General features: G+C 54.2%; 2 protein-coding genes across 11 annotated transcripts in view; one reads left to right on the top strand and one right to left on the bottom strand.

The window, feature by feature from the left end:
• The first annotated feature begins 1,470 nt into the window (after window positions 1–1,470).
• Window positions 1,471–21,698, top strand: CNNM1 (cyclin and CBS domain divalent metal cation transport mediator 1). 9 transcript variants are annotated; one of them, XM_080402325.1, is made up of 13 exons: window positions 1,471–3,191; window positions 13,208–13,351; window positions 13,928–14,068; window positions 14,317–14,486; window positions 14,680–14,779; window positions 14,928–14,975; window positions 17,906–17,968; window positions 18,947–19,110; window positions 19,319–19,496; window positions 19,824–19,937; window positions 20,030–20,146; window positions 20,439–20,566; window positions 20,926–21,063. In XM_080402325.1, exons 1-12 carry the CDS (start codon window positions 1,670–1,672, stop codon window positions 20,516–20,518), a joined length of 2,841 nt encoding a protein of 946 aa, XP_080258451.1. In that variant the 5' UTR covers window positions 1,471–1,669; the 3' UTR covers window positions 20,519–20,566; window positions 20,926–21,063. The 9 variants fall into 9 exon arrangements, 8 of the variants coding, with proteins under 8 accessions (XP_080258451.1, XP_080258452.1, XP_080258447.1 ...); XM_080402326.1 differs by having other exon boundaries at window positions 20,648–21,055; XM_080402321.1 differs by lacking the exon at window positions 20,439–20,566 and having other exon boundaries at window positions 20,926–21,698.
• Window positions 21,699–23,416: 1,718 nt separating this feature from the next.
• The window catches only part of GOT1 (glutamic-oxaloacetic transaminase 1), a gene marked incomplete at its 5' end in the record, with an annotated part of 28,359 nt that continues 26,184 nt past the window's right edge, over window positions 23,417–25,591 (bottom strand). For both annotated transcript variants that reach the window (XM_080402344.1, XM_080402345.1), the window contains 4 exons: window positions 23,417–24,138; window positions 24,423–24,565; window positions 24,697–24,862; window positions 24,997–25,147. In XM_080402344.1, the coding sequence (XP_080258470.1) occupies window positions 23,999–24,138; window positions 24,423–24,565; window positions 24,697–24,862; window positions 24,997–25,147 (600 nt within the window). In that variant the 3' untranslated portion in view covers window positions 23,417–23,998. The remainder of the gene's footprint in view (window positions 24,139–24,422; window positions 24,566–24,696; window positions 24,863–24,996; window positions 25,148–25,591) is intronic.

The raw sequence follows: 25,591 nt of genomic DNA, 5'->3' as shown, positions 1-25,591 counted from the left end.
ACTTTCCACTTACTTAATGCAAGTCTGTAATTCACAGTCTTCGGTTCCCATACTGAGAAACTGATCGCCAGAAAATCTTTCAGGAATCTAATCTGCAAGTTAATAAAGATGAGTAACTGCTGGCATGGGCACGCAGCTTCCAAAGAGCAGTCCAAAATGCTATGGCAGTGATGCACAAAACCGGATTGCCTTTACAATATTCTCAGCATCAAGAAATCTGTGAGAAATTCCAGGCGGATGACAGCCTGCAGTTTCAAAAATTTGGGATGATCTCAGACAGTAGTTCCCACAGGATCCTAATAAGGAAGGAGCAGCTATGCGCTCAGCCACACCACCTGCAGACAGAAAGGCAGGAGCAGACTGAGCTTGTCCCTCGTCGCTCTGAGTACCGCTTAGGACAGTTTGAAATCTGGTTGTCAGATGGTGTAAGTTGGGTAGGGTCTGCAAAGGCAGTTGGCTCCTCCATAAATTACGCCCAGGCAGAGCACCAGGCAGTTCCTTCCTCACTGGAGCTAGGGGGGAGTTAGAAAGGGGGAAGATCAGCAAGCGCTTGTGAAGCACCACACAGCCCCTGTGAAATCCTTGGAAATTAATTGAATTTGGAAAAAAATTAGCTGCCTCTCCCAAAGAGGGGGAAGAGTCTCTCCTAAGGCAGCAAGGAGCACAGATCTCCCTGGCAGCTTTTCACGCCTATCCGCCTGCTGACATACTGACACAGAAAGTGGCCCAGTTTCATGGGTGCAGTAATGGAGCACCTCCTTTTCCTCCATGACATTTTCTGAACCAGCTTCCTGCTTTCCCATAGGCCTGTCATAGTTGTAAGCAAGTGACTCTTTTCCAGTTCCCCAGCCTCTTAAGCCCAGTTTAAGGTTGTTGTGGACGCTAGTCAAGGGAAGACCCAAAAGTTTCAACAGTCCCCAAGTGCCTTCATCAGCACATACTTCCGAAACTGGTAAATGCTGTTCATGCATCACATTCCCCATCAGGTCTAGAAATGAGAGTAGCTGTTAGGTACAGTTGCTTCCTAGCAAGACCGCAAACCTAACAACTATACTCCGCCCTTGGAAAAAAAAAAAAAAAATCAGTCCCACAGGAGGAAGGGCGATTAATTTGAACCGAAAAGCTGAAGAGCTGGGCCTCGGCAGATAGCAGAGGTAGGCTGTCCGCAGATCCCAGCTCCAGAGCCCGCCGGCAGGAGCCTTCCAGCAAACCGCGACTGCAGCGCGCACGGGGAGGCGCAGCCCCTGTCCGGTCCCGCCGTGCTCCCGGGACGGAACCGGCGGTGGCGGGCGGCCGGGGCAGGGCTCGCCGCTCGGGGCCGGCAGCCCTCTCCAGCTGCCGGGGCGGGTGGCGGCCCGTACCCCCGGGGGTGGGCTCCCGGGCAGCCCCGCCGGCGCCGCGCGGACGTAGGGAAAGGGCGCGGTGCGGCCCGCCGCGGGGACGGGGCAGTGCAGGGCGGGAGGGCGGCTCCCCCCGTCCCCCGCGCCGGGTCCCCGGCAGCCGCGCTCCGCCGGCCCCTCCCGCCGGGGCGCCGCGGGCCGGCTCCCGGTCGCACGTGGCGCGTCGGCTGCCCGCCCCCCGGCCCACGTGTGCCGCCGCGCCGCGCCGTGCCGGCTCCCCGCTGCAGTCCCGGGGCGGCGGGCGGGCGCTGCGGTGCCGGCGCAGCGGCATGGCGGCGGCGGCGGGCCCGGGACGCGGCGGCGGCGGCGGCTGGGGCCGGAGCCGGGGCGCCGTGCTGCTGCTCTTTTTCTCGCTGTCGCCGCGGCCGCCGGCCGGGGCCGCCTGGCTGCTGGGGCTGCGGCCCGAGGACACAGCGCCGGGCCGGGTGTCCCTGGAGGGCGGCGCGGTGCAGGCGGCGGAGGGGAGCCGCTTCCTCCTGCGCCTCTACTTCCAGCCGCCGCCCGAGGGCAACGGCAGCCGCGGGCCGGCGGGGGAGCGGGAGCCGCGGCTAGTCTTCATCGAGGAGGCGGCTCCGCCGGCGGCGGCGGGCGGCAAGGTGGCGCGGGGCCCGGCGGAGCGGTGCCGGGAGCGCAGCGCCTGGGCCTCGGACGTGGAGGTGGTGGGGCCGCTGCGCTCGGGCGGGGCGGCGGGCTCGGCGCTGGCCGAGGTGCGGGTGCGGGAGCCGCGCAAGGGTGAGGCGGCGGCGGCGCCGGGCGGGCGGCTCTTCTCGCTGTGCGCCTGGGACGGGCGGGCCTGGGCGCACCACGGGGCGGCGGGCGGCTTCCTGCTGCGGGTGCGGCCGGCCGCGCCGGCGCTGGGCGCCTGGCTGCTGCCGCTGCCCGAGGCGGGCTGGCTGCGGGCGCTGGGCGCCCTGCTGCTGCTGGGGCTGTCGGCGCTGTTCAGCGGGCTGCGCCTCTCGCTGCTGTCGCTGGACCCGCTGGAGCTCCGCGTCCTGCGCAACAGCGGCTCGGCCGCCGAGCGGGAGCAGGCGCGGCGGGTGCAGGCGGTGCGCGGCGGCGGCGGCACCTACCTGCTGTGCACGCTGCTGCTGGGGCAGGCGGGGGCTAACGCGGCGCTGGCCGGCTGGCTCTGCGCCTCGCTGCCCGGCGGCGGGGCGGCGGCGGCGGCCGGCGGGCCGCGGGGAGCGCCCTGGCTGCCGGTGCTGCTGTGCGCCGCCGCCGTCTTCCTGGGCGGCGAGGTGCTGCCCTACTCGGTCTGCTCGCGGCACGGGCTGGCCATCGCCTCCCGCACCCTGTGCCTCACCCGGCTGCTGATGCTGGCCGCCTTCCCCCTCTGCTACCCGCTTAGCCGGGTGCTGGACTGGGCGCTGCGGCAGGAGCTCAGCGTCTTCTCCACGAGGGAGCGGCTGCTGGAGACGCTGCGCGCCGCCGGCCCCCACGGCGACCTGGTGCGGGAGGAGTTGGCCATGGTGCAGGGCGCGCTGGAGCTGCGCACCAAGGTGGTGGAGGATGTGCTGACGCCGCTGGCCGACTGCTTCATGCTCCGTGCCGACGCCGTGCTGGACTTCGCCACCGTCTCCGAGATCCTCCGCTCTGGCTACACCCGCATTCCTGTTTACGAGGGCGACCGGCGCGACAACATCGTCGACCTGCTCTTTGTCAAGGACCTGGCCTTCGTTGACCCCGATGACTGCACCCCGCTGCAGACTGTCACCCGCTTCTACCGCCGCCCGCTCCACTGCGTCTTCAACGACACGCGCCTTGACACGCTGCTTGAGGAGTTCAAGAAGGGTGAGGCTGCCCGGGCTCCCCCTGCACCCCTCTGCACCCCCAGTGGTTCCCAGGTCAGCAGCCCCCACAGCCCACCCCCGCATGGCCTCCTGGCAGGACCTGGCAGGTACCAGGGATGCTGGGGGGAGTTGGGCCCTGCATGTGCTGATGACCCTGGTGTCACCTGGTGAAACAGCATCTGGGTGGATTGAGGGCCTGCAGTGCTCGTCTTGCCTGTGATGTTATGGAGACTGTAAGAGCCTTTGGCCTCAGAGGCTGCTGCCTCAGCAGGTGAGACTGTCCTGCAGGGCTAGTGTCTCTGGGGGGGCCTGACAGCGTGGGCACGGTGCCCGCCTCACGCCCCTGCCCAGGCAAGGCAGCATTCGCTGCTGTGTTCTACATGGAGGAGTTTATGGCAGGAGATTACATCTTGCTCCTTAGCTCTCACGTTTTCAGCTTAGCAGTGAGAAGCAGGTCTAGAAAGTATTTCTGTCCAAGTGGTTTAAAGGAAGAAGAAAAGCCTAAACCCTTAGAAAGAGCTGTACTTTTTTTCAGCTGTGACAGTATTCATAATGCAGCAGCTGCCAGCAGCCCCAGAGATGCTGAGACCTGTAGTGCATTAACCATACCTTGAGAATACACACAGCATGTGTTTTCTCCCCCCACTGGGAATTGTGTTTTGCTGCATGTTACTCGGTACATCATACCGTGGTGAGTGAGTCTTTAAGAAATGGCTGCAGCGGTAACATCCTGCATTATGTAATGTGGGAGGACAGCACTTGGCTCCCGGCTGCCTGGGGCTGCTCTGCTGCAAGCAGAGCTGATCATGTGAGAAAGGCCAACCTGGTCCATCCCAGATATAGAGAAAGCCTCCCCCTGAGTCATCTCCGTACTCATTTTCAGAGATGGGAGGAGGGAAGGATAGAACGTTTCTTGTGTGCCAGGAAAGCGATCATCAGATACATGCAGGTCAGCATCTGCTGTGGAGATGCACAACCATGTCCTCACTGCCTCCCAGGATCACAGGGTGAAGAGTTCTGCATGGCAGACACCACCTACCCTCTCTGCCCCACACCACTACTGGAGACTCTCAACGGTGCAAAATCAGCACATTCCTGGGTTTTATACCAAGACTGTTAGCAAAAGCATTAAGATTGGTCTCTGGGTTCAACCTTTATGAGCCACAGTACTCCCCCTGCCCTGATGCCTCCTCTAACATAATCAGTCTCTCCTCTTCCTAATTCTTACGTGCTTTGCAATTCCTTCTTAACTGTGGCTTCCCGTGTGATACTACATTGCTGAAGCTCACCTGAGGTCTCTGCTGCCTCTCCGTTGTCTAGGGGGCTCGGTGTTACTGAATATCAGAGGACTTTGGCATAGCCCCCCTTGGTCAGCCTCCCCTGCACTTTATCTTGATTTACTTTGATGTATTCAGCTACTTCCCCCACCAAATTTGCTACAGCCTGGTACCCTGTGGATCAATAGACCTATAGAAATGGACTTGTGGTTGCTTAGCTTGCTGCCCTTTGTTTGCCATCCTCTCTGCTCTGCTTAAACAGAGATGTTTTGTGTGTGTCGCTCCCTAAACTGACAGGTACATGAACAAGCCTTGCTACCTGCCCTATACTTTCACGTGCTAGTCCTCATCTCAAATTAAGATTATCCATCCTTCTTTAGTTTGCTCTGTTAAAACTCTTGGCATTTAACTTCAGTTTCTTCTTCCTTTGCATCTCTTTGCCCTCATGGCCTTCTGGAGCGTTTTGCTGCAGCCTCTCTGTTGAGCTCTGCCTAAAATTTATTTCTGTTTCTACCTAATTTCTCTGTGCTTTCTAAATTACATGGATGAAAAGCCTTGCTTTTGGTCTTAGTATCTAACTCAGCATGCTGTTAAGCAATTCCAGCTCTTCCCCAAAATGTTCTTCTCCCCAGGTGTTGCTGTCCTCTTCTGATTAATCTTCCCCTACTTGTAGGCATTTGGTCGCCCCCCAGCACCCTGTGTTTGCAGGTAGTCACGCCCCAGCCGAGCCCCAAACCCTCCTAAACTCTCTTTTTCCCAGTTCCAAATATAAGTTCCCATGCTGGCTCCTGCACCGCAACAGATATTCATGCCCAGCTGCCTTCAGTCCCATCCACTGCTATTGCAGCACTTGACTATTTGATTTTAAAAATAAAGATTTCCCATTTGTAATTAAGAATCTTCATCACTGTCTCCTTTTCTGTGTCCATTTGAATTACGGTGAAGTATCTTGTTTGATCCAATCAAGGTTGCTTTTCATGGCCAGGTCTTCTGTGACACCTCCACTAATTAGAGAGTAGCCTGATTGCTTGTTGATTCAGTGAGTGCTTAATGAAGACGTTCATCACATCGCACATCCAGGGTGCCCGCAGGACAGCAAATGCTCCCACTGATAAGGCCCGGTCTCTTTCTAGGAAATTAAAGGCTCTGGTAAGGATGGGCGTTGATGACCACCTCCGGGTCCGTAGGTCCCTGACAAACCTCTAGAGAAACCTTGCCAGCTTTCTTTTCCTTCTCCTGTGATTAACTCAAACAGGTTTTGTATCCTTTTTTTCTTTTTGTTATTACAGTGTTTATACAGAATACTCATCACATTTTATATCTTTCTTTCCTGGATAGCAATGTATACTCCTGATCTGTTTCACTAATGATTAATGTTCTGCCACATCCACTATACCCATAATGTCATTTTTTTGCATAATGTGTAAGTCACACAATTTCACTGCCAATGCTCCCTGCCACAGTACACAAACATTTGTTCTTTCTTACTGAAAATGTCAAGGGATGATTAAATACAGCACTCCGGGACTCTTGCTCACACCTCCGGCAGCACTTTCCCTTTTCTGTCTCTCCTCCTACTCACCGATATCACACTGTTATCCTTGTTTACCTGATGGATTTCTTTTCTTTCATCATGCTGTCCTAGCTATGAAGATGATCAGCTTCTTTCTCCTCCCTGGTCTTTTATAGCGGGGTTTGAAGGGAAGTTTTCCTTCCTTGGTTTCTAGGTATGCTCACACCTAACCTCAGCAGAGCTCAGTTCTGTTAAAATGCATTGATGTTTGCCTTGAGTTTAATCCACAGATGAGTCACAAATCCCCTCCCTCCCAGCAGGACGCTGTGTAGATGGGATTATCCTCCACGGATCTGGGGAAGGGCACTGCTGTAGCATCAGCTTGCCAAAACATTTCAATCATATGAGAATAGTAGCATACACTGCAGTAGCAGATAGGGAGCTAATGGCCTGGTGTGGTTACAGCACCCAAGAGCAGCTGTGAGCTCCTGATTGGCAAAAACTGCCCCCTGCCACGTCACAGCAGAACTGGTCAAACTCTTCACATCTGCTCCTTCACAAGCCTGCTGCTGCTGCCATCGTTTGGAGTCTCTTTTGGCATGAATTGCTGGAGAAAGGCGGTTAAATCGTGGGCGCTAATGGGAACTGGGAAAAAACCCAGAGAAAGCTGCAAACAGCAGCAGGGGACGGGGACTAGTAGCTTTGGCTTTAACCCACAGCCCAAAAGAGAAGGGTAGCTGCAAAAACTGTATTGAAAAACAATGTTACATCAGCATGAGACACGTTCAGCTGAAGGAAGGAAATACTTGTGCTGGAAGATGGTTTTGTTTCTGTCTTCTCATCAAAACTCAGAAATAATGAGGCCTGGACACCCAATTTGCCGTCTTTTCAGGCAAGCTAGACAAGGGTATTCTAGAAGGCATGCATAGTTGTGCAGTGTTTACATGGAAGTGCTAAGTGGAGGACACTACACAAAATGTGCCCCCTCTCCTATAGAAATATGCAAATACATACCAGTACAGTAATTACGCCACCTGCAGCCTGAAAGAAGCTGCAACTACTGAAGGAGTGAAAAAATTTGGAGACAGTTTCTCGGCAATTTATATTGGTACATGTCAGTGTATCTGCCTTTATTCTAGGCTCCCAGGAGGAAGTACCTAATACACCAGAGAAATAACTGCACCAGATTTAGCAAGCTACAGCAATGCAGAGGGGCAGATGAGGTCCCAGTAGGATAAACTTCACCTTGGGAATATGGAGCTAGAAGAGAAGGTTTATGCATTCATTCAATGTGAAATGCTGTGGGTGATACAGCCTGTTTCTCCTCCATCTCTAGAAGATAACCAAAGCAATGCATGTTGCAGCTTCAGTCCTGTGATACAACTCCTCATGGGGAGCTCTTTTGTGCAGTCCACCTCCTTGTTCTCTAGTGCCTTTGGGAAGTCATAATCTTAGCCCATTCCTCAAGTCATTTATGGATTTTGTTGACTAATTTCCTGCGGAAGTCTATATACAGCAGTGGCACCTTTCAGCAAATATTTTTCCTCTATGGGAGGAACAGTAGAAATTTGCTTTTAATGTTCATTTTCCTGCAGCAGGGAAGAGGCTGAGGTGGAGCTCAAATTAGCCTTCTGTGGTTTGGCATCTTTTAGGAGTTACTAAAAGTAAATTCTCCAAAAACAAACCTCCTGGCTTAGCAGGGGAAACAGCCTGTCCTGTGGAAGACAGCTCTGCCCCAGGGTCTGTTTTTGCTTTTCAATATTCTCCACAGCCTCTATTAGACTTCTACAAGTTGAACGTAGCTGGAGGAGGTGCTCACACTTGCCAGGAACTGCGGTCAGCACCATTTCAGCTGCTTTTTTTACTGTCCTTGTGAGCCTGCAGTCCATTGCAAGTGGAAAGCATGGCTTGAAATTTAAATCAGCCTTCAAGAGATTTCTGCATGATAGCCGCTATCTTGGGCACCTTGATGGGCTGAAGCAGTGGCCTCCCTAGCCAGTTGTATGGGATGAGGAGCCAGCTGTTACCCAGGAACTATCCCATACATGTCCCCTGAAGGGTGATGGCCAGGCTGAGAGTGGGTGAGGTGCTGATACACAAAAGATGGCTTAGTGAGTCATGCTGCAACTCTGCCTGAAACAGTAGTTTGCTTTCCCCCTCAAACTGTGCGGACCCCGAGCTGCTTTACCCCACCCCAGCAAGCCCAGGAGCAGGCCTGCTTTGGGCGAGGTGTTCCACAAAGAGGAGAACCATGTCCTCAGGGAAGAGGGCACCCAGCCACCCATCTCCCTCTTGAGAACTGTCAAAGGCACCTTCAGGCTGAGCTGTGAGAAAGAGTAAAGTGGCCTATGCTACAGACACCAATGAAAATTGTTTTACATTGGCTCTTTAGAAGTTGGGTTTTTTTAGCTTGAGAAAGCCTCGGCATCCTTGTAGGCTTTTGTAGACTCCAGGTAACATGCAAGGGGACCCACCATTTGTGAGCAGGTGGGGCTGTACCCAGGAGGTCAGAACCCTGTTGTACAGCAGATGGAAGATGAGACTCCATGTCCCCTCTGATCTCCCCTTTACCCTCCTGATCTGTTTTGTCAGTGGTAATACACTGGCTATTCCAAAAATTCCATCTTTTCCCCAGTTTTCTTAGGAATAGGAAAAGCACCAAAGCAGAGTACAAGAAGGGCTTTTGTACTCTGCTAGAGAAAGATGTAAGCAGATGAAGTTCTTACCTCTGAGGAAGGCCTGGATTAGATTAGAATTTACAGTTTTCCCTTTGCATAGCTGTGATTCCCATAGAGCTGGTTGCCCCCACAGCCCTCTTGGTTATTTCCCCCTGTTTAGGTGTAGATGTGGATTGTCTCTAGGTGCAGCTCCTCAGGTGTGTGGCTTCACCATTGGTGCAGAGTCATGGTAACACAAGATCCCACTCACACACAAATTTCCAGTTTAAGAAGTTCAAATCAGGGTCCCCACTTACTTCAGATGCAGGTCTGCAAGGGGCAGGGAGATGCTGGCAGCCCCTGGCTCAGAAAAAAGCTCTGGTGAAAAGCACACAGAAAACAGATTTAAGTTACATCATGATTGTTTCATGAATCAACCTTATTTACCAATTAGTTTTTTTCTTTTCCTTCCATTTTTTAGCTGTAAATGGTTCATGGCTTGTGCCTGTACCTTTGATCTCCTAGAACAGCTTTAGCTCTTACCATAAAATTTATGAAAATTAATTTCATGCTGAGAACACTCATCCCATGGAACGAGAGACAAGGCTAAAGCATCTCTTAACATTCCTCTGGCAGAGCACCTATATAAAAAGATGTTAAGGAAGTAGTCTGGGCTATATTTGCAGCCAACAGCATTTTCTTTCCCACAAGTAAAGACATTTCCATGTGTTCAGACCTTGTTCTCCCATTGGGGAGGACGGTCTGAGGTGGATCGGTGAAGCCCAAGGTCATTTAGGTTCCTATGAAAAACAAGGCTCCTAAAAACAGGCATAAAAGCTTTAGATACCTGTTCAGATGTTTGCTCTATGTGGAGGCTCTCAGCTGTTTATATTAGCTCTGTAATTTAACATTTTGAGGCATTAACTTTCCACTGAAGCTGTTATTTGAAAAGAGCAGATTTCATGTAGCTCATAAAGAATTTAGTACAGTTGTAGCCCATGCTGAGCAGACACTTAATCACCTATAGACTTCCTGTGCGAGAACAGCCCTGCAGAGGCCAGTGGAGCTATTTGCAGGAGTAAAGTTAATTGCCCATTTATTCTAGCATTTGCCAAACAAAGGCTTTGATTCTCATGTGTTTCACTGCACTTTCCTACATCAGCGATAGCCCTGTAAAATCCACATGTGACAGCTTGCTAGTGGGGAAGCAGATCACCCTTATAATTCATTTCATTTAAGCTATCAAGCAACAGTTACAATAGTGTGGTTTTTGGAATCAGTTTTACAGATCTTAAAGCTGTTTTAGATCAGGTTTGGGGGTTTGTTTAAATGATTTATCTCCCTCTGTTGTACTCCCACTGATGCAGAACTACAAGGTGACAACTGCAGAAGAGAATGTGACCCCTCTGGCATCCCCAGGTCTGTCCCTGTGCCACCCCCCATCCCCCTTGGACATTGCTGCTTCCACCTCCTAAAATTACCCAGCTTCTGCCCTTGCACATGCTCCAAAAGCCAGTGCTTTTCCTCCTGTGGAAGCGTAGGAACTCCTAGCGCCAGGCAGGGGGATACAGCTGAGCTTGGCAGCATCCCCAGCCCAAGGTGGAGGGAGCAAGCCATGACCATACAGCCAGGGCACCTGCAAATACCCACCACCCTTACTGCCAAATTTACAAGGACTATTAAGAAACTGATGGGAGGAGATACAGGACCCAGTCAGGACAGGGGGCAGGACTTTGCAGATGATCTCTGGTCCCTCAGATGGGGAACTGGGGCAAGTCAGCCCTCTCCCAGTGGGGGCCAGCTGGAAGCAGTGGTCATTTACAAGTGCTGGGAGGGGGGGTCCGGAGCTTTTTATGATACGGGTATCAGCTGCCTGGGCAGGGGCTGGGATCAGCTCATTCGGCATGGGCCTGGAGCAACCCCATGAATTGCAACAGTTTTCCATTGCTGGGTACCTGCTCCGTCTCTAACATGGGTGTTCGTCTGGAAACCTAAACCTGTGGGTTTATAGCATGGCTAGAAGTGTTTATTTTCTGTGAAAATAAAGAACTCTTGAGTGCTCTAACAACCCTTCTGGCTCTGCCCCCAGTGCAGCAAAACTGTGGGTCTCCTCCCAGGCTAACGGTGCTGGGTTATTTCTAAATAATCTCATTTGCTGCTACGTGAATGTGGAGCTGGAATCACATTTCTCTGAGGCTGCTCTAAAGTAAATTACAGTGTCAATGTAGGTGTTTGGCCAAAAAAAGGATTGCCTCCATTACTCTCTGACTGTCTTTAAGTAGCACCTAAGCTTTTTGTAAGGGCTTGGTGGTTTTGGGTTGCATGTAAATGTCATTAACAACAAGGTTTCGGCCAAAAGAAATAACTTCTCCCCTCTCCTTGCTCACCCGAGGACTTGTAGGAGACCAGATGGCCCCAGTGTTTGGGAGCAGGGTTTGGCAAAGGAGACATTTTCTAAAGCTGGACTTTGCTAAGACGAAACATAGCTGTTGCTGCTGTCTTGCAGCCAACACTGCTGCTTTTTTCTTTTTAAGTCTCAAGTTATGTTGCTTTATTACCCACTGAACAGACAAGATGCACAAACCCGTGTATGAAAGGAGTGAAACAGCCCGGTCCAAAGAACATGCTGAATTTTCAATGCCCCAAGGCTATTGATTTGGTTTCTTAAAGTGCATCTTAGTGTTACTTGCTGCAATGTTATGTTCTTGTTTCTAATTCTGTAGGCGTGGGAGGCAGCGAGCTGCTTTCTGAAATCTTGCAATAAAAGCTTGGTATGAGGAGGAGGGAATTTATACTGTGGAAAATGCCCAAGCTTTGCTGTGAGAAATGTATAGTGCTGTTCTGCGGCTGAGAAATGTCATTTGCTCGTCTCAGATCCAGGGCAGGGTTATTTGAAGGTCGTGTGGTCCCCAGCAAGACACGGTTGGTGGGACTACTGGGCTGCCCTTGTTGTGCTTGTCCCTCCATGGCGATGAGCCAGAAAGTGCCAGTGGGCAAGGAAGAAGCTGTACAGCAAGCAGAAGCCCACCCTTGTTGCATCTTTATGCATAATACTGTTCACATCCTCTCGCCTGAGCAGCAGGCAGGTTAGTTGGAGAGGATTTATGGGAGAAGCAGATGCAGAGGCAGCTGCATAGCAGGAGGGACTTGCCCTTCTTTTAGGTGACCATTGCTGCTCATGGAGCTCAGCTCCGAGCCTGTGTGGAAAATAGAGTGCTCATAGCTTTCTGGAGGTCCCTGCAGTGCCCACAGTACAGTTGGGTTTGTGCAGGCATTGCGACATGAGACCCCAGGGATGTAGAGCAAACAGAGGGAGGGGAAGTTGTTGGCTGTGGTGCCAACGAAGGACGTTTGTAATGTTTTAAGTAAAACTAGAGGTTCTGAACCTGTGTTTGCTGCTGAGCAGTGCAGGAGCTACAGGAGCAGTAAGAAAACCAGTGCTGTTCATTGGCAGCTCCAAGCATGCGTTTGAGCTGGAAACCCAGAAGTTGTTTGTGGCTTGGAAGTTGGGTTCTGGTCAAGCTTCTGAGCAGGAGCATAAATCAGAGCAGACAATAAAGGAAAAGAGAAGTTGAAGATGTCAAAACAGCTTGCAGAAAACTGGACATGCAAAAATAAATAGCAATATTTCAAGTATGCCAAAAGCAAGAAGCCTGAGAATGTGTCAGTAGAGCTGCCAGCTTACTGGGGGCAAGTAAGGAAGCTGAAACTGTGATGAGGAACACTGCAGCTGCCAAGCAGGAGTCACCATTATTGCAGCCGAAGGTCCTGGTCCCAGTCTGCTTGTTTAAGGTAACAGAGAGGAGGTGCTGTCAAAGGCAGGGTTTGGAGAATACATTCAGGTACAAGTTGATGGCCTGAAAAGTGTTCAGCCTCTGCCCAGATGGTTCACCCAAGAGTTCTGCAAGAGTGGGCTGAAAACTGCAAACAAACATACGCATTTCTGCATTAAAACCAGCTGCTTCTCTGAGGAGCTGGAGGTTTTGGCTGTATTTTAAGAAAAGCTTTAGGATCGGTCCAGACAGCGGTGGATAGAAAGATGTGGGGGAGCTGTTCTTGGCAATTTGATAGGAAAGTTAATTAACAACAGAATGTGAAAACACCAGGAGGATGAGGGAAACCAGTAGAGCCCAAGGACACACTCACGTTTCTGTGTTGGAGGACGCTGTCTCATTGCTCTGTTAGAGTTGTCTCATGCCACTGAAGCTGAGGGTAAGCAAGAATCAGCTGCTATAATGTGCATTTCATTCCTGCACAGGAGGCTGTTGAGGAGCTAAACAGAGTGGCTGGCAGCAAATTGCCTGGGTAGAGAAAGCGAGTGGCCCCAAAAAAGAGCCCTGTGACACCTAGAAATGGTCTGGAGAGTAGCAGCCCTGTTAGGCTGGGCTTTGTGTCCAGCCCTTCTCCTTCAGTTAGTACGGTTGGGGTGGGTTGGGGTGAAGTGGCTGCTTCTGAGGTTTGGCTGCGATCTGTGCCTCTCACCGAGCCCTGTCCTCCTGCCAGCCCGCCGTGCTGGGGACCCCTCTCACCAGGGGTGAGGTCTCACTACTGCTCTGCTCTCCCCCTGCAGGAAAGTCCCACCTGGCCATCGTGCAGCGGGTGAACAATGAAGGGGAAGGAGACCCGTTCTACGAGGTGATGGGCATTGTCACCCTGGAGGATGTCATTGAGGAGATCATCAAGTCCGAGATCCTGGATGAGACGGATCTGTACAGTTAGTGTCCCAGAGCAGCTACTGCGGTTGCAGGAGCCAGGGTGGGAGCCCGCACAGACAGACAGACATGTGGGTAGGAAACAGGCCAGAGCAAATTGTGGTCCCTCCCCAGAGCAATTCACAGTCATGGTGGGAAAGACAAGAATGATGGAGAGATGCTAGTCAGATGTCAGGGAGGCTTGAATGCTGACGACAGAGAAGCACCAGCTTCAGCAGCCAGTGGCTGGGCAGGGCCTGACTCAGGGACACATGTGTTGGGTATTAAGTGCCCATGGGTGGTTCCCAAGCTTCTTTCCAGCTCTGAGTGATCCATCCAGCCAGGGCAACCCAGGACTTGTTCCTGAGAAGGAAGCGTGTTTCGCCACCCTGCTCCCTCCCCAGGGAGCTGCTCCCAAGGCTGTGATGCACAGCATGTTCTGTGTGCGCCACTGCTCCAGCTGCTGCTCCACAGCAGCCCTGCCATAGGGTGCAGCAAGATGTGCTTTTCCATATGTGTGTACATGTAGTATGGGGCCCTGCAGCTGCAGTGGCTTTGTGGCTGCTGCCGATGGGCAACCACTGCTCTCTGCCCCACAGCGGACAATCGGAAGAAGGAGCGAGTGCCCCACCGAGGACGAAAGCCCCAGGACTTCTCCATCTTCAGGCTCTCGGACAGCGAGATGAAGGTGAAGATCTCCCCGCAGCTGCTCCTGGCTACCCATCGGTTCATGGCAACAGGTACCCTCGCCTTTGTGCAAGCCCTGCACCTCTCTGCAGCAGCACCAGCACCACAGGGCATCCCTGAGCCACTGCTGGGTCCGGCTGCCCACCAGTGAGCAGTTTCACCTGTCTGGACTCCCATCCCATGCATCCCACTGCTCCCCCCGACGCTGCGGAGGCTGCAGGGAGGGGGCCATGCAGCTCAGAGGACAAGGGTTTCCCAGCAGCCCCAGCCCTGTTGAGCAAGTGTGTTGCCTCCCCCCTAGAAGTGGAGCCTTTCAAGACCCCCTACCTCTCTGAGAAGATCCTGCTGCGGCTGCTGAAACACCCCAATGTCATCCAGGAGCTCAAGTATGACCGAAAGAACAAGAAGGCTGCAGAGCATTACCTCTACCAGCGCAACCGCCCCGTTGACTACTTTGTCCTCATCCTGCAGGTGCCTGGGGCAGCGGCGGTTGGAGGGTGGCAGGGGGTGGCCCATCTCTCCTCACTGCCTTGCTCTGGGCTGCTTCTGCCAGCAAAGGTGCTGGTCTTCTCATATGGGGTGGTGGGTGTCCCTGCAGCCCTGGGTGGGTTGGTGGCCAGGAGCATGGGGAGCCTGTCGGAGCAGGTTTTCCTTCTCCTTCCAGGGAAAGGTAGAGGTGGAAGTTGGCAAGGAAGGGCTGCGGTTTGAGAACGGGGCATTCACCTACTATGGGGTCCCTGCTATTATGGCTGTCGTCTCCTCAGGTAGGTGCTCTGTGGGCTCCCTCTGGCCCTGCCTTTGCTCTGGCAGCCTCCACAGGGGCTAAGCCAGCTGGCGGCCAGAGGGGGCTGGCTGTGGGGTGGCCTTGCTGCAGGGTGTGGGGCAGGCAGGAACCTCCAGCTGTTGTTTCAGATAATGACGTGCGAAAAGTGGGGAGCCTGGCTGGATCCTCCTTCCTATGTAAGTATTTTGGGTCAGGCTGGGGCTCTAAAACCTCTCCTGCGTGGCACCAGCTGGCTGGAGGGGTGGGTTTGCATACCACGCAGAGCAGCTCTGTGCCAAGATCACCCCTTTTGAAAAGCTTGGGGGAGAAGCAGCATGCTGAGGGGCTGATGCAGCTAGGTCCCCACAGAGGAACTCTGAGGTCCCTTTGAGGTCTCTTTGAGGTGTCTTTGAAGTTTCAGCCATACGCTGGATCCCTGTGGGTGGATCCCGGCATGGCCGGCACTGCAAGGGGTACTGCCCACAGGTAGCAGCATGCCCATGCTGACGGGACCAGTAAACCCTGCAGCTTCTGGCACGGTGCATCTAGTTCTCAGTGTAACACCTCTGGACTCATTTGCCTTCCTGAACCTTGGAGCACAAGCTGTAATGTGGGTCCATGCCAGGGCAGCAAGGGCCGCTTGGGAATTGCAGAGCTGGGTCAATTTGCCTGTGAACTGCTCACATGTGGTGGTTAGCTGAGTTAAAAGTAGATGCCCCAGTCCCCTGCTTGCAGGAGTTAAGAGGGATCTTTGATTACGGGAGACTGTGAGCCCCTGCTTCTTTGCTGTTCACCCCTGCAAATGTTTACTCCCTGGTGGCTTGGAAGCAGGTGGAGGCGCTGCCCACCCCCAGTCTGGCACATCCTTCATCCCAAACCCCAGATGTTGCAGTCAGATCTGCAGTGCTGATGGTAAGCTGAGGATGCTCTGGGTGCTTAGCAATACAAGAACCCACTAAGTTCAACCTTTAGGGAGGTGTAGGGAGCAATGTTGTTGAGGCAATAGGAGGAGTTCCTTAGGGCAGGTGACTGTCACTCCTGTGGGTCCCAGTCTGCTTGCAGCTCTAGGGTTCGCCTAGTTCTTGCTGCTTGCTTTGCTCCATTTGAAAGGCTGGCTCCTGGACTGCTGGATTAACCCCTCAGTGCGCATCCTGCTCCCCCATGCATCCGCAGCACGCTCAGTTTGAACAGAGGAAATCAATGAAGTGGCTGCTTTCCCCTAGGATGTTGCTGCATGGCCTGATGCCCCCATGCTCTCGGTGACTGTTCCCAGGGCCTTGCTGGTGCTCAGGCAGTGAGTGCTTCCCACAGGACAGGCAGGGCACCAGCCACAGTGGGAGCCACGTCAGTGCAGCCACACATCTGCAGTGCCGCCTGCCGGGATGCTGCCACTCAGGGCTCTTTTGCTCCCCATGCTCACGTGTGATGCTGTGTCACAAGTTGGTTTCTGCCATCCAGCCATTCCTGCCTGCCATGGGATGTGTGTGGCATTGCACCCCTGGCCAGCAAGGAGGCAGGCTGGGAGGCAGAGGTCACAGGGCATCTCCCTTGCTGGGCTGGCATTTTCCTCCTTGAAGCAAAGCCCAGCAGAAACGAGTGTGAGTAGTGTGTCACAGCAGAGAATTCAGACATAACCCTTGAGCATTTATGTTACTAATTAACCATTGTTATGCAACTGTTTTATTGCCAGGTGATCTTTGACATTGGTGGCCAGGGCACAGGCGTGTGGTGGCAGAGACCCAGCACGGCCAGCCCTGCTGCCGGAGGGTCGGGTGGTGGGAGCAGGGAGTGAGTGCTAGGGGTTATCAACCCGTCCTTTGCTCCCAGCTGATTGAGGTTGTTACGGGCAGCGCTTTGTGCTATGCCTTTGCTTGGACTTTTATTTGCAGAAGGTTTTGACCAGGGAAGGATGTGGAACAGGAGTTACTGGGGGGGGGAGCAGGGAGATCTGAAGGAGGGGGCTGCAGGGCACATTTCCTGGGGGTTTTACCTTTGAAGCAATTTAAAAACATTAATCACATGGGCAGCTCCGAAGAGCATTGCAGCTGTGCTGCGGGCACAGTGGCCGGAGGGAGGGCAGCAGGCCCTGGGCAGGAGGGCTGGCCGCTGGGGAAGGCATGGCAGTGGCTGGAGGAGGGGGCTGGCAGCCAGGAGCTCACATCTGGTGCTTTCACAGGGGGTGCTGCCAGCAGTGAGGACAAAGATGAGGCATCAGGAGGTGTTAACAACTGCATCCCTCACGGGGTGTTGGTCTCTCCGTGCTCCCCATGGAGCCCTGCCCTCCTGTGCCATGGCCCAGGGATGCTGCGGAGGGCAGCAGGACAGCTCCTGCCCTTGAAATTGTCACTGTTGCTGTAACCCATGGCAATAAAAGGTGGAAAGGGAATGAATGGTCTGTGATTTGCCCTCTCTGTGGCAGTGGGTCAGGCAGCCCCAGATGCGGGGTCCTGGCTTCTTGCAGTTCCCGCACAGCACAGTCCCCGGGGCCTTGCAGGGAGCTGCAGACAGCCTGGCAGGAATGCCTTTGCTTTGCTTCACACCGAGGGGCTGCTGCCAGCCCTTGCCTGCAGCTGTGGGGCTGTGTGGAGTCAGGGGCTGTTGCAGAGCACATTCCCTCCCTACCACTTGCCTGCACACACAGAATCACCCCAGATGCCAAGCACAGTGACTTTGTTTAGCCTCCACCCATCTCCCAGGTGGCACAAGCTGACCACAAAGTCCCCTCTGCTGGAAGTAGCTGGCGAAGGGCTGGAGCAGGGTGCCAGCACAGCCTGGGAAGATGGGAATAAGATGCTTTCTGCCCACACCGTGGCTCTAGGGAGATGTGTGGCTGTGCAAACAGGCCTGGCAAGAGCTGGTCCCCTCCAGCCTCACCTTCTCTTACCCCATCACAGAGCAGCCTGTTGAGTCTGTCCCTGCTGGTCGGTGTTGCTGTCGCTGAGGCTGCCGAGTGACCCCCCGGAGCAGGGGTGGGAAGGGATGCTAGAGACAGTGGTAGGAGCTCAACCCAGGGCTGCTGGCACAGGATTCTTTTTCTCATGCCTCCTCTTGGTCTGTCTCCCACCCCCACCTCTGCCCCTCACCTTTCCCCACCCCCTCCTTCCTTCCCCCTCACTTCTCTCTGCAGTGCCTGTCTCGGTGTCCCGTACCTTCGCCTTCAGCAGAGGGGACTCTCTCGCTGGCTCTCCAGGTAAGAGGGCATGGCTTTGGGCAGAGACCTCTGCATGTGCCCGGCTCTTTACAGCTCCTTGTGCACGGTGCACCAAGCCCCCTCCAGCCTGCATGTTGGGCATTGCCAGGAGGGGGACACCCATGGCACCCCACACTGGGTAGCCCCTCGTGGGTTGGAGCAAGAGTGGCAGACCAGGGACAACAGCCCTGCTGCAGCCTCCCCAGTAGGATGCAAATCCCAGGAAGAATGGGATGTGGACAAGAGGGAGCCATGGGCAGCTTGGGCTTTCTTTGGTGTGCAGTTTCTGTAATTTCCTGCACTCACTACTTGGATTTTCTTGCTACTTGCTGCTTCTGATGACGGTTACCCGCAGCCCTGTTTCCCTTATCTTCTGGCAGTCTGGGTACTAGAAGGGCATTTTAGCAGCCAAGTCAGCAAGGTGTTGACATCACCTATGCAAGGAACAAGTTGTCTTTGTTCCCTAATAAATCATTGACCAGACAAAATCCATTGTGCCACATGTCAGAGGCCATCAGACAACGTGAGTGATGGGCCAGCTTGCCATGGCAGCCTCTGCTCCTGTTCTGTTGGAGTCAGGGTGGACAGGAGCACAGGAGCGTGCTCTCAAGGCAGGTTGAGTAAACCCCTAAGGGCTACCAGCTGCAACCAGGAGAATTTCTGCCAAACCTGTGTGAAGGCCTGTGTTAGCAGGAGAGCTGTCAGTCGGTGTGACAGGCAGGCAGCAGCTTTAACCTCTGCTGCTTGCGCCAGGTTGGATGCCTGCCAGCCCAGTCCCTTTGGTTTGTGTGGGGCTGGCATGGCACAGGATCTTCACCACTAGCATGCACTGAGGAGGGCACCACCGCAGGTCCCCTGCCAGCTCCGGTGTCCACGGGACATAACTGCTGGAGGTGACCGGTCCACCCTGGCCCTGCGCTGGCACCCAAGCAGCACCATGACTGAGAATGTTTGCCTCTCTGCCATCCCCTCCCGCAGTGAACAGGTCACCATCACGGTGCAGTGGGCTCAACCGCTCTGAGTCCCCCAACCGGGAGCACAATGACTATGGGGGCAGCACTACACAGCTCCACAGCAGCAGCAACAACATCTACACACCTGACTACTCCGTGCACATCCTCTGTGACGTGCAGTTTGTCAAGGTACGGGCTGGGCTGGGACTGTCCCACCCTGGCTACCCCTGCTCAGGGACCCTCCCGCCCTGCTGTGCCCCAGGAGCCTGGGGGTGCACGGTGGGTGCTGGGGAATCCTGCACTCCTCCTGTCTGGAGGTTTGGTGCCACCAAGTCACAAGGAGGTCCCAATGGGGCTTGGTGCCCACTGAGCTGGGTGTGCATGTCTGTGTGCCCAGGTCACCCGGCAGCAGTACCACAATGCGCTGGTGGCCAGCCGCATGGACAGCTCGCCCCAGTCCCCCGACATGGAGGCCTTCGACAGGGATTCAACCAAGGCCTCGACCACGCGAGGAACCCCACAGACACCAAAGGAGGACCCCATCGCCCTCCTGAACGAGAGGAACAGTGCCATGTGTGAGTTACTCAGCACCCCTTCCCTGCCATGGGCCAGTGCTGCCCCTGGGGGGCCGTGCTGGGACCGGCTGGCACGATGGGTATGCCACTGCTGAGACGTAGTTGCACGTGGACCAGGGAATGTGGGTGTTTGCATGCACGCTCCTGTGGACATTGTTCTGTGCCTGCACGTGCACACAGGTGCAATCATGCAGGCATGTAATTCTGCATCACCACGTGCTCATATCCCCCGGGGGTCCCTGGCACTGGGCTGGCACCCGGCTGCATCCTGCCCCAGGGCACAGCACCTCCCTGCCCTGCCGCCATGCCTGCCCTGTGTCCCTGCAGGCGGCCGCTCTGAGGGGCTGCGCAGTCCCAGCGAGTCGGTGTTCCTGCGCATGGAGGGCATCCCTTTCATCCAGGAGGAGCTGGCTGACAACGAGGAGAACAGCAAGCAGCAGAGTGAGTCTGTCTGGGACCCACAGACATGTGACCCTGGGGGTGGCGAGGGCTGTGGTGCCCTGGGGCGCTGCAGCCACATTGCGCTTTTGCAGACAGTGAGTGCTGCGACCCAGTCCTGGAGGCAGAGTCCCCTGGCAGAGAGGCTGGGACCAGCTCATCACCGAGCAGCTCTGAGGAGACGCCGGGCAGGAAGCTGCTGAGATCCCTCAGTGAGTGACTGATGCAGGGAGGGAGCACCCAGGGGAGAGCTCTGTCGTGGCACCCTGCTGCCCAAGTCAACTGCTCCCCAGCCCCGTCCTGGGGGACATCCTGCATGGGGCTGGCATGGGGCTGAGAAGGGTAGCCCAGTTCCCTGACAGTACCCTAGCAGCTGGCAAAACCACGCTTAGGGCTAGCTCAGGCAGAGCCAGCTGCCTGGTCCTGGCCCAGCCCTACGCACTCCCCTGTCCTGAGCACCTTTGGCCCCCAGCACCCCAGCCCTAGGCACCCTTGCTGCTGTAGGTGGGCACAAGCAGCGGCCGTCGCCGGAGGGTGAGAAGACGCCAGAGGAGAGCTCCAATCTTGCCCCGTTAATTACCTGAGCAGCAGCGTGGCTGGAGCACAGTGCTGGAGGCCCACGCAGACTGGAGGTAGGAACTTGCCTCTTGGTGCCATATTCCTTCCCCAGCAAATGGGAGGTTGCTCAGTTGTAATAATCGAGTTTCAAGCAGCAAAGCCAAATGATGTCGTTTGGAGCCCACACAAGCACACATGTTGCTGGGGGCTGGAGCAGGGTCAAAGGATGTAGCAGCAGACTCCAACCATCCTTGGGGCAGAAATGGATGTCAGAGACAGGGTGAGACTTTGACTTGTGTTTTCACAGCTAGAAATGTGTGTCTGCACCAATATCCTTGAGCCTGGCTAGGAAAGGTGCTGCAGGCTTGAGTGACAGCAGGTCAGGAAGGGCAAGTTCTGGCCACCTGCACCAGGCTGTGCTTGTGTCTTCCAGGTCTGCAGCATGGGGGTCTCCTGCCGCGAGGCTCATGTTCAACAGCAGCAGGTCTGCACTCGCTCGCTGCCTGCCCGCCCGCCTGTCCACTCGTGCCGCCCCTCCCTGCAGGACTTGTGCAGAGCCCCATCCCCAGGCGAGAAAGGACGTGCCCTCAGCAGGGCTGAACCACCCCGGCGGCCTGGACCAGCTATCTGGAGTCAGAGGGCCCTTGCCCAGTTGCACCTTGATAGCATCTGGTCTCAAGGAAGAGGTGGAAGAAGGAAAAGTGGAGACGTGTCTGGCACGGCATCCCTGCCAGCAGAGCAGGGAGGGGCGGCCCAACCCAGAACTGCCCTTAGCATCATTTACCATCCCCATCCCAGCGAGGCCCGGAGCCCCTCGGTGCTGGGTGCTGCACAGATGTAGTCTCCACCACGAGGAGATCATGCTGTTTGGGGGGCACCACATGCAGCTCAGGGCCCCAGCACATTTGTGCCATGCCTAGAGACATGCACACTCGCAGCGCCTTGTGCATGCTGACCATTGCCACAGCCTGGCACTCCCGAACCCCTGCTAGGCACAGGGCAGGGAGCCCAGCTCACCGCCGAGCGCAGCCCCCCCTCCCTGGGGAGGACCGCTCCACGCTGCATTGAACCATCCTCCTCTCCGCACATTGCTGCCTGCGTGAGGGAGACTTGTGCCGAGCCTTTGGGTTGGTATGGACCGGTCAGTAGTTTTTGTAGAGGCCGAACGCAACAGGGATATTAACATTAAAAGTGATTTCTCCCTGAGCGATGCCTCTGTCTGTGTCAATGTGGGTAGGGAAAGACATGCTAACCTCTCCCACCAGGCTAGGCTGCTCTTGTACCTGTGGCCAGAGGTGGCTGGAATAATAGAACGGAGCATCACTGAAGGGAGCAGGTCGAGGACCAGGTCAGCAAGTGCTTCCCAATTTCTTCCCATGAACCTGGGCTCCTCATAACTCTTGCTTGCTAAGAAAGCACTCAGCAGTGCAGACAAGGACTGGGGAAGAACAGGAGTTAATATCGTGCCCCTGCAAACACAATAGTGGGATACACATGCTGGAGTATAGCCTGACAGATGACAACAGAAATCTCACAGTCCACCAATCCTGATAAAACTTCAGCTGGAATAAGTGCATCCCTGTCTGGGCACTGCCCTTCTAAGGAAACACACAGCAACTGAAATGAGGCCAAAGGAAAGCAAGGGCTGGAAAACAACTTACCCCAAAGGCTGAAGGAAACAGGGTCACTTACGATTAACTCATGAAGGATGTGAAAGGGAGAGAGGAAGTTTTCAAAACCATAAAAAGCTGCTGCAGAGAGGAAAGGAATAATCTGTTCTCTGTTGCCATGGTAAATGGGATAATGGGTAATGAGCTTACACCACAGAAAGGAAGAAATTTAGGTCACTCATTGGGAAAAACAAGGCTGGTAAGGCTAGCAAAGCACTGGTACAGATCACATGTGGGGTGGGCCAGGCTGCATACCTACAGGTCTGTAAGGACAGAAGCGTAAGCAGATGTTAGAAATAACAAAAGCAGAGTTGGTTCCTCCAACTCCTTCTCATGAGATCACCCCTAGAAATCACCCTTTAACCACTACCCCATTATCCCAGCTGTGGATGGACACCAAGATGGAAAGCTCCCCATCTGCAGAGAGGAAAGGCTGCCTCTGGCTCACTCTTTTAAGTGACATGAACACTAATCTGAAAAGGACAAACAAGAAGCCCTGTGCACAGCTTCTTGGTAAACACAGCAAGGGAACAAGGCACCCTTTTTGCTTTTACTGTCCAAGCTGCAGCACAAGCAAAAAATCCATCAGGGCAACAGCGACCATTACTAACTGACCCAAGGAAAGAGGCTGTTTCCCTTTATTCACGAAAAACCTTGGCAGGAGGTTGTTCTGTCAAGGTAGTAATATCAGCTCACAAATAGATCTGCAGTGACTGCAGAGAGCAGAAGCAGATGGTCCCAGCTCTTCTTAAGTGCCAGAAACACAGGCTATTGCTGTCAGGCCCTGCTGAATCCAGGGGAAGTAGGTGGTGGTTCACCAGGAGCCTGGTGAGAAGGAGGAACAGGAAAGATCTGCTTTTTGACATGTAAGCAGCAGGCCACGAGCTCTGGGCCAGGGAGAGGTGGCCAGATGGCTAGGTAACACACGATTATCCAGAAAGCAAGCACAGACAGAGGGACAGGACAAGTTGGACAGAACAAGGCAGGGGGGCAGAAAGAGGAACACAAGACAGACACGGTCAGCTTCACGTAGAGTCACAGGGAGCTCTCGGCTACACTCTCCCAAACACCACTGTGCCCCATTAGTAGCAATTGTGATCATCACAGATGGAACACACCGTGAGGGAGAAAGGGAAAGCCTTGAAACAAACTTTTGAGTAAGACCTGGTGGACAAACCAGGATGCTGAGGCTGTAACCTCAGCCTGGGAAGAGGTTAGCACAGCTTGAAGGTACAACACCACACAAGGCAGGGGTAGTGTTCAGAGATGGAGGTTTAATTTTCTGTCAGCAACACAAAGAAGCAATCATCACAATTATTAATGTTTGCTCGCATAAGGCTCAGAACTTGGGGGGGGGGGGGGGGCAGGGTCGGTGAAGGAAGGGGGGGGTGCAGGGCAGAGCCAGCAACAGCTTCACCCCTCCCCAAAATACTACCGAGTGACAGTTCACAAGCCATATGAGATCCCAGCTGACTGGGCTGTTACCCACAGCGCATTGCACTGGCGCCGCACTTCGCCTAGATCAAACTGATCAGTTACATGGAGTTGATTTGGACGTGCTAAAGATGCAGCTCTAAGTGCCTGAAGACCAGGCTGCTGTCAGTCAAAAAGAGTCAAGGTGGCTCACGCTGCCCCCACCCTCCTGGGGGCACTGGCCTACCATATTGCAAGGGGTACTTCAAAAAGGTCAAAAGATTATTATCCCTGATTGAGCTACTGCTCCCATCTTTATTAAACCTCAAAAGGTGTGGGACAAGGCAAGCCATGAGCAGGAAGAGACATGGACTACACACTACAGCTTTGGTGACTTCATGTAAGTTTGGTTGTTCATGTGCTTCATTGGACTTTTGTGACAGCTTCGTGGATGGACTTGGCCACATAGTCCAGGTTCTTGGTAGTCAGGCCACACATGTTGATGCGCCCACTAGCCATCAGGTAGATGTGTTTTTCCTTGATCATGTACTCCACCTGCTTAGCTGGGGAAACAATTGGACATCAGGTCACAACAGTGATCCCACAGCTCAGAAAAGCCCAAAGAACCAGTCAGGGCTGCTTGAATCTTTCATACCAGGCAGAAAACTTCCAAGCACTGGCCACTAAAACACTGTCTGATGCTTCATCCCTGCCTAGCCAGAGGCAGTGATGCCAGGGCTTCAGTGAGGTCCCAAAGAGATTCCCGCCTGGACCACTTCAGCCCAGTTCACCCCCAGCAAAACTGTGGTCACCCAATTCTCCCTTCACCAGGCCACTCGGTACTTACGGTTCAACCCTGTGAAGCTAAACATGCCGATCTGCTCTGTGATGTGGTTCCAGGTGCCTGGGGTCCCAAGGGACTCCAGTCGAGACCGGAGCTCTGACCGCATCAACAAGACCCGATCTGCCATCGTCTTCACATTTTCCTTCCTGCAACAGGCAAGAAGCAGAGCATGAGGACAGGCAGCTTACTGGTTTGGAGCCATCCAGCCAAGCCTGGCACTCAGGGAGACAGCTTCCCCACACCTTTTCCCTCTTCCACCGGCCCTGGCAACACATACCACTCGGCAAACAGCTGTGGGGAAGAAAGTGTAGTTGCCACAATGCGTGCTCCCTGTGAAGGAGGGTTGGACCAAGTAGTGCGCACAATCTTCTCCATCTGGGAAAGCACACGCTGCACGTTGTCTGCATCCTTCCCCACCACAGTCAGGTTCCCCACACGTTCATCTGTGGACAAGCCAAGAGAGGTGAGCCATTGGTCCCACACGTCATGGCAAAGCAGAGATCTCCCCACCCCCCAGCATGCCAGCCCCATCTGTCTGGGTATGATGCTACTGGGCTGGCTACTGCCAGACACTCACTGTAGAGCCCAAAGTTCTTGGAAAACGACTGTGCACAGAAGAGCTCAAAGCCCTCGGAGACAAAGTATCGCACAGCCCCGGCATCCTTGTCCAGGCTGCCAGAAGCAAAACCTTGGTACGCTGAATCGAAGAATGGAAACAGGAACCGGCGCTGCAAGGAGGAACAGTGTTAGAGGGAAACCCCTTCCCCATAACCTTCACTTTACCCCGCGCTGTCCCTGCAGGAGGGAAAAGTGACCATCGAGCTTCCGGGTGATTACAAAGGAAACATGGTCCAGCAACATCAAACTGGGTTATTTTCTTTCTACTGGGGTGAAAGAATAGGAAGACTAAATCAATCAATAAAATGTCAAATGCAAGAGAAAACTGCATTTGAGGACACAGGCATGAAAGATGCACTGCCTTATATCCTACTATCCAGCACCTGTGAAAAGCAGGTGCCTGTGGATAATCTTTCCAGCATGAGAAACCTCACTGCAGCCATGCCACAGAAACTGAAAGCAAGAACTTGGAGGCATGAGCAGAACTTTGTATGTTTCTATCCTCTGAGCACAGACAACCAGCATCCTGTCAGCCTCTCCCTTCAACACCTGCC

The sequence above is a fragment of the Falco punctatus genome (assembly GCF_963210335.1).
Source record: "Falco punctatus genome assembly, chromosome: 9".
Lineage (NCBI taxonomy): Eukaryota > Metazoa > Chordata > Aves > Falconiformes > Falconidae > Falco > Falco punctatus.
This window is presented reverse-complemented; position numbering and strand designations above follow the sequence as displayed.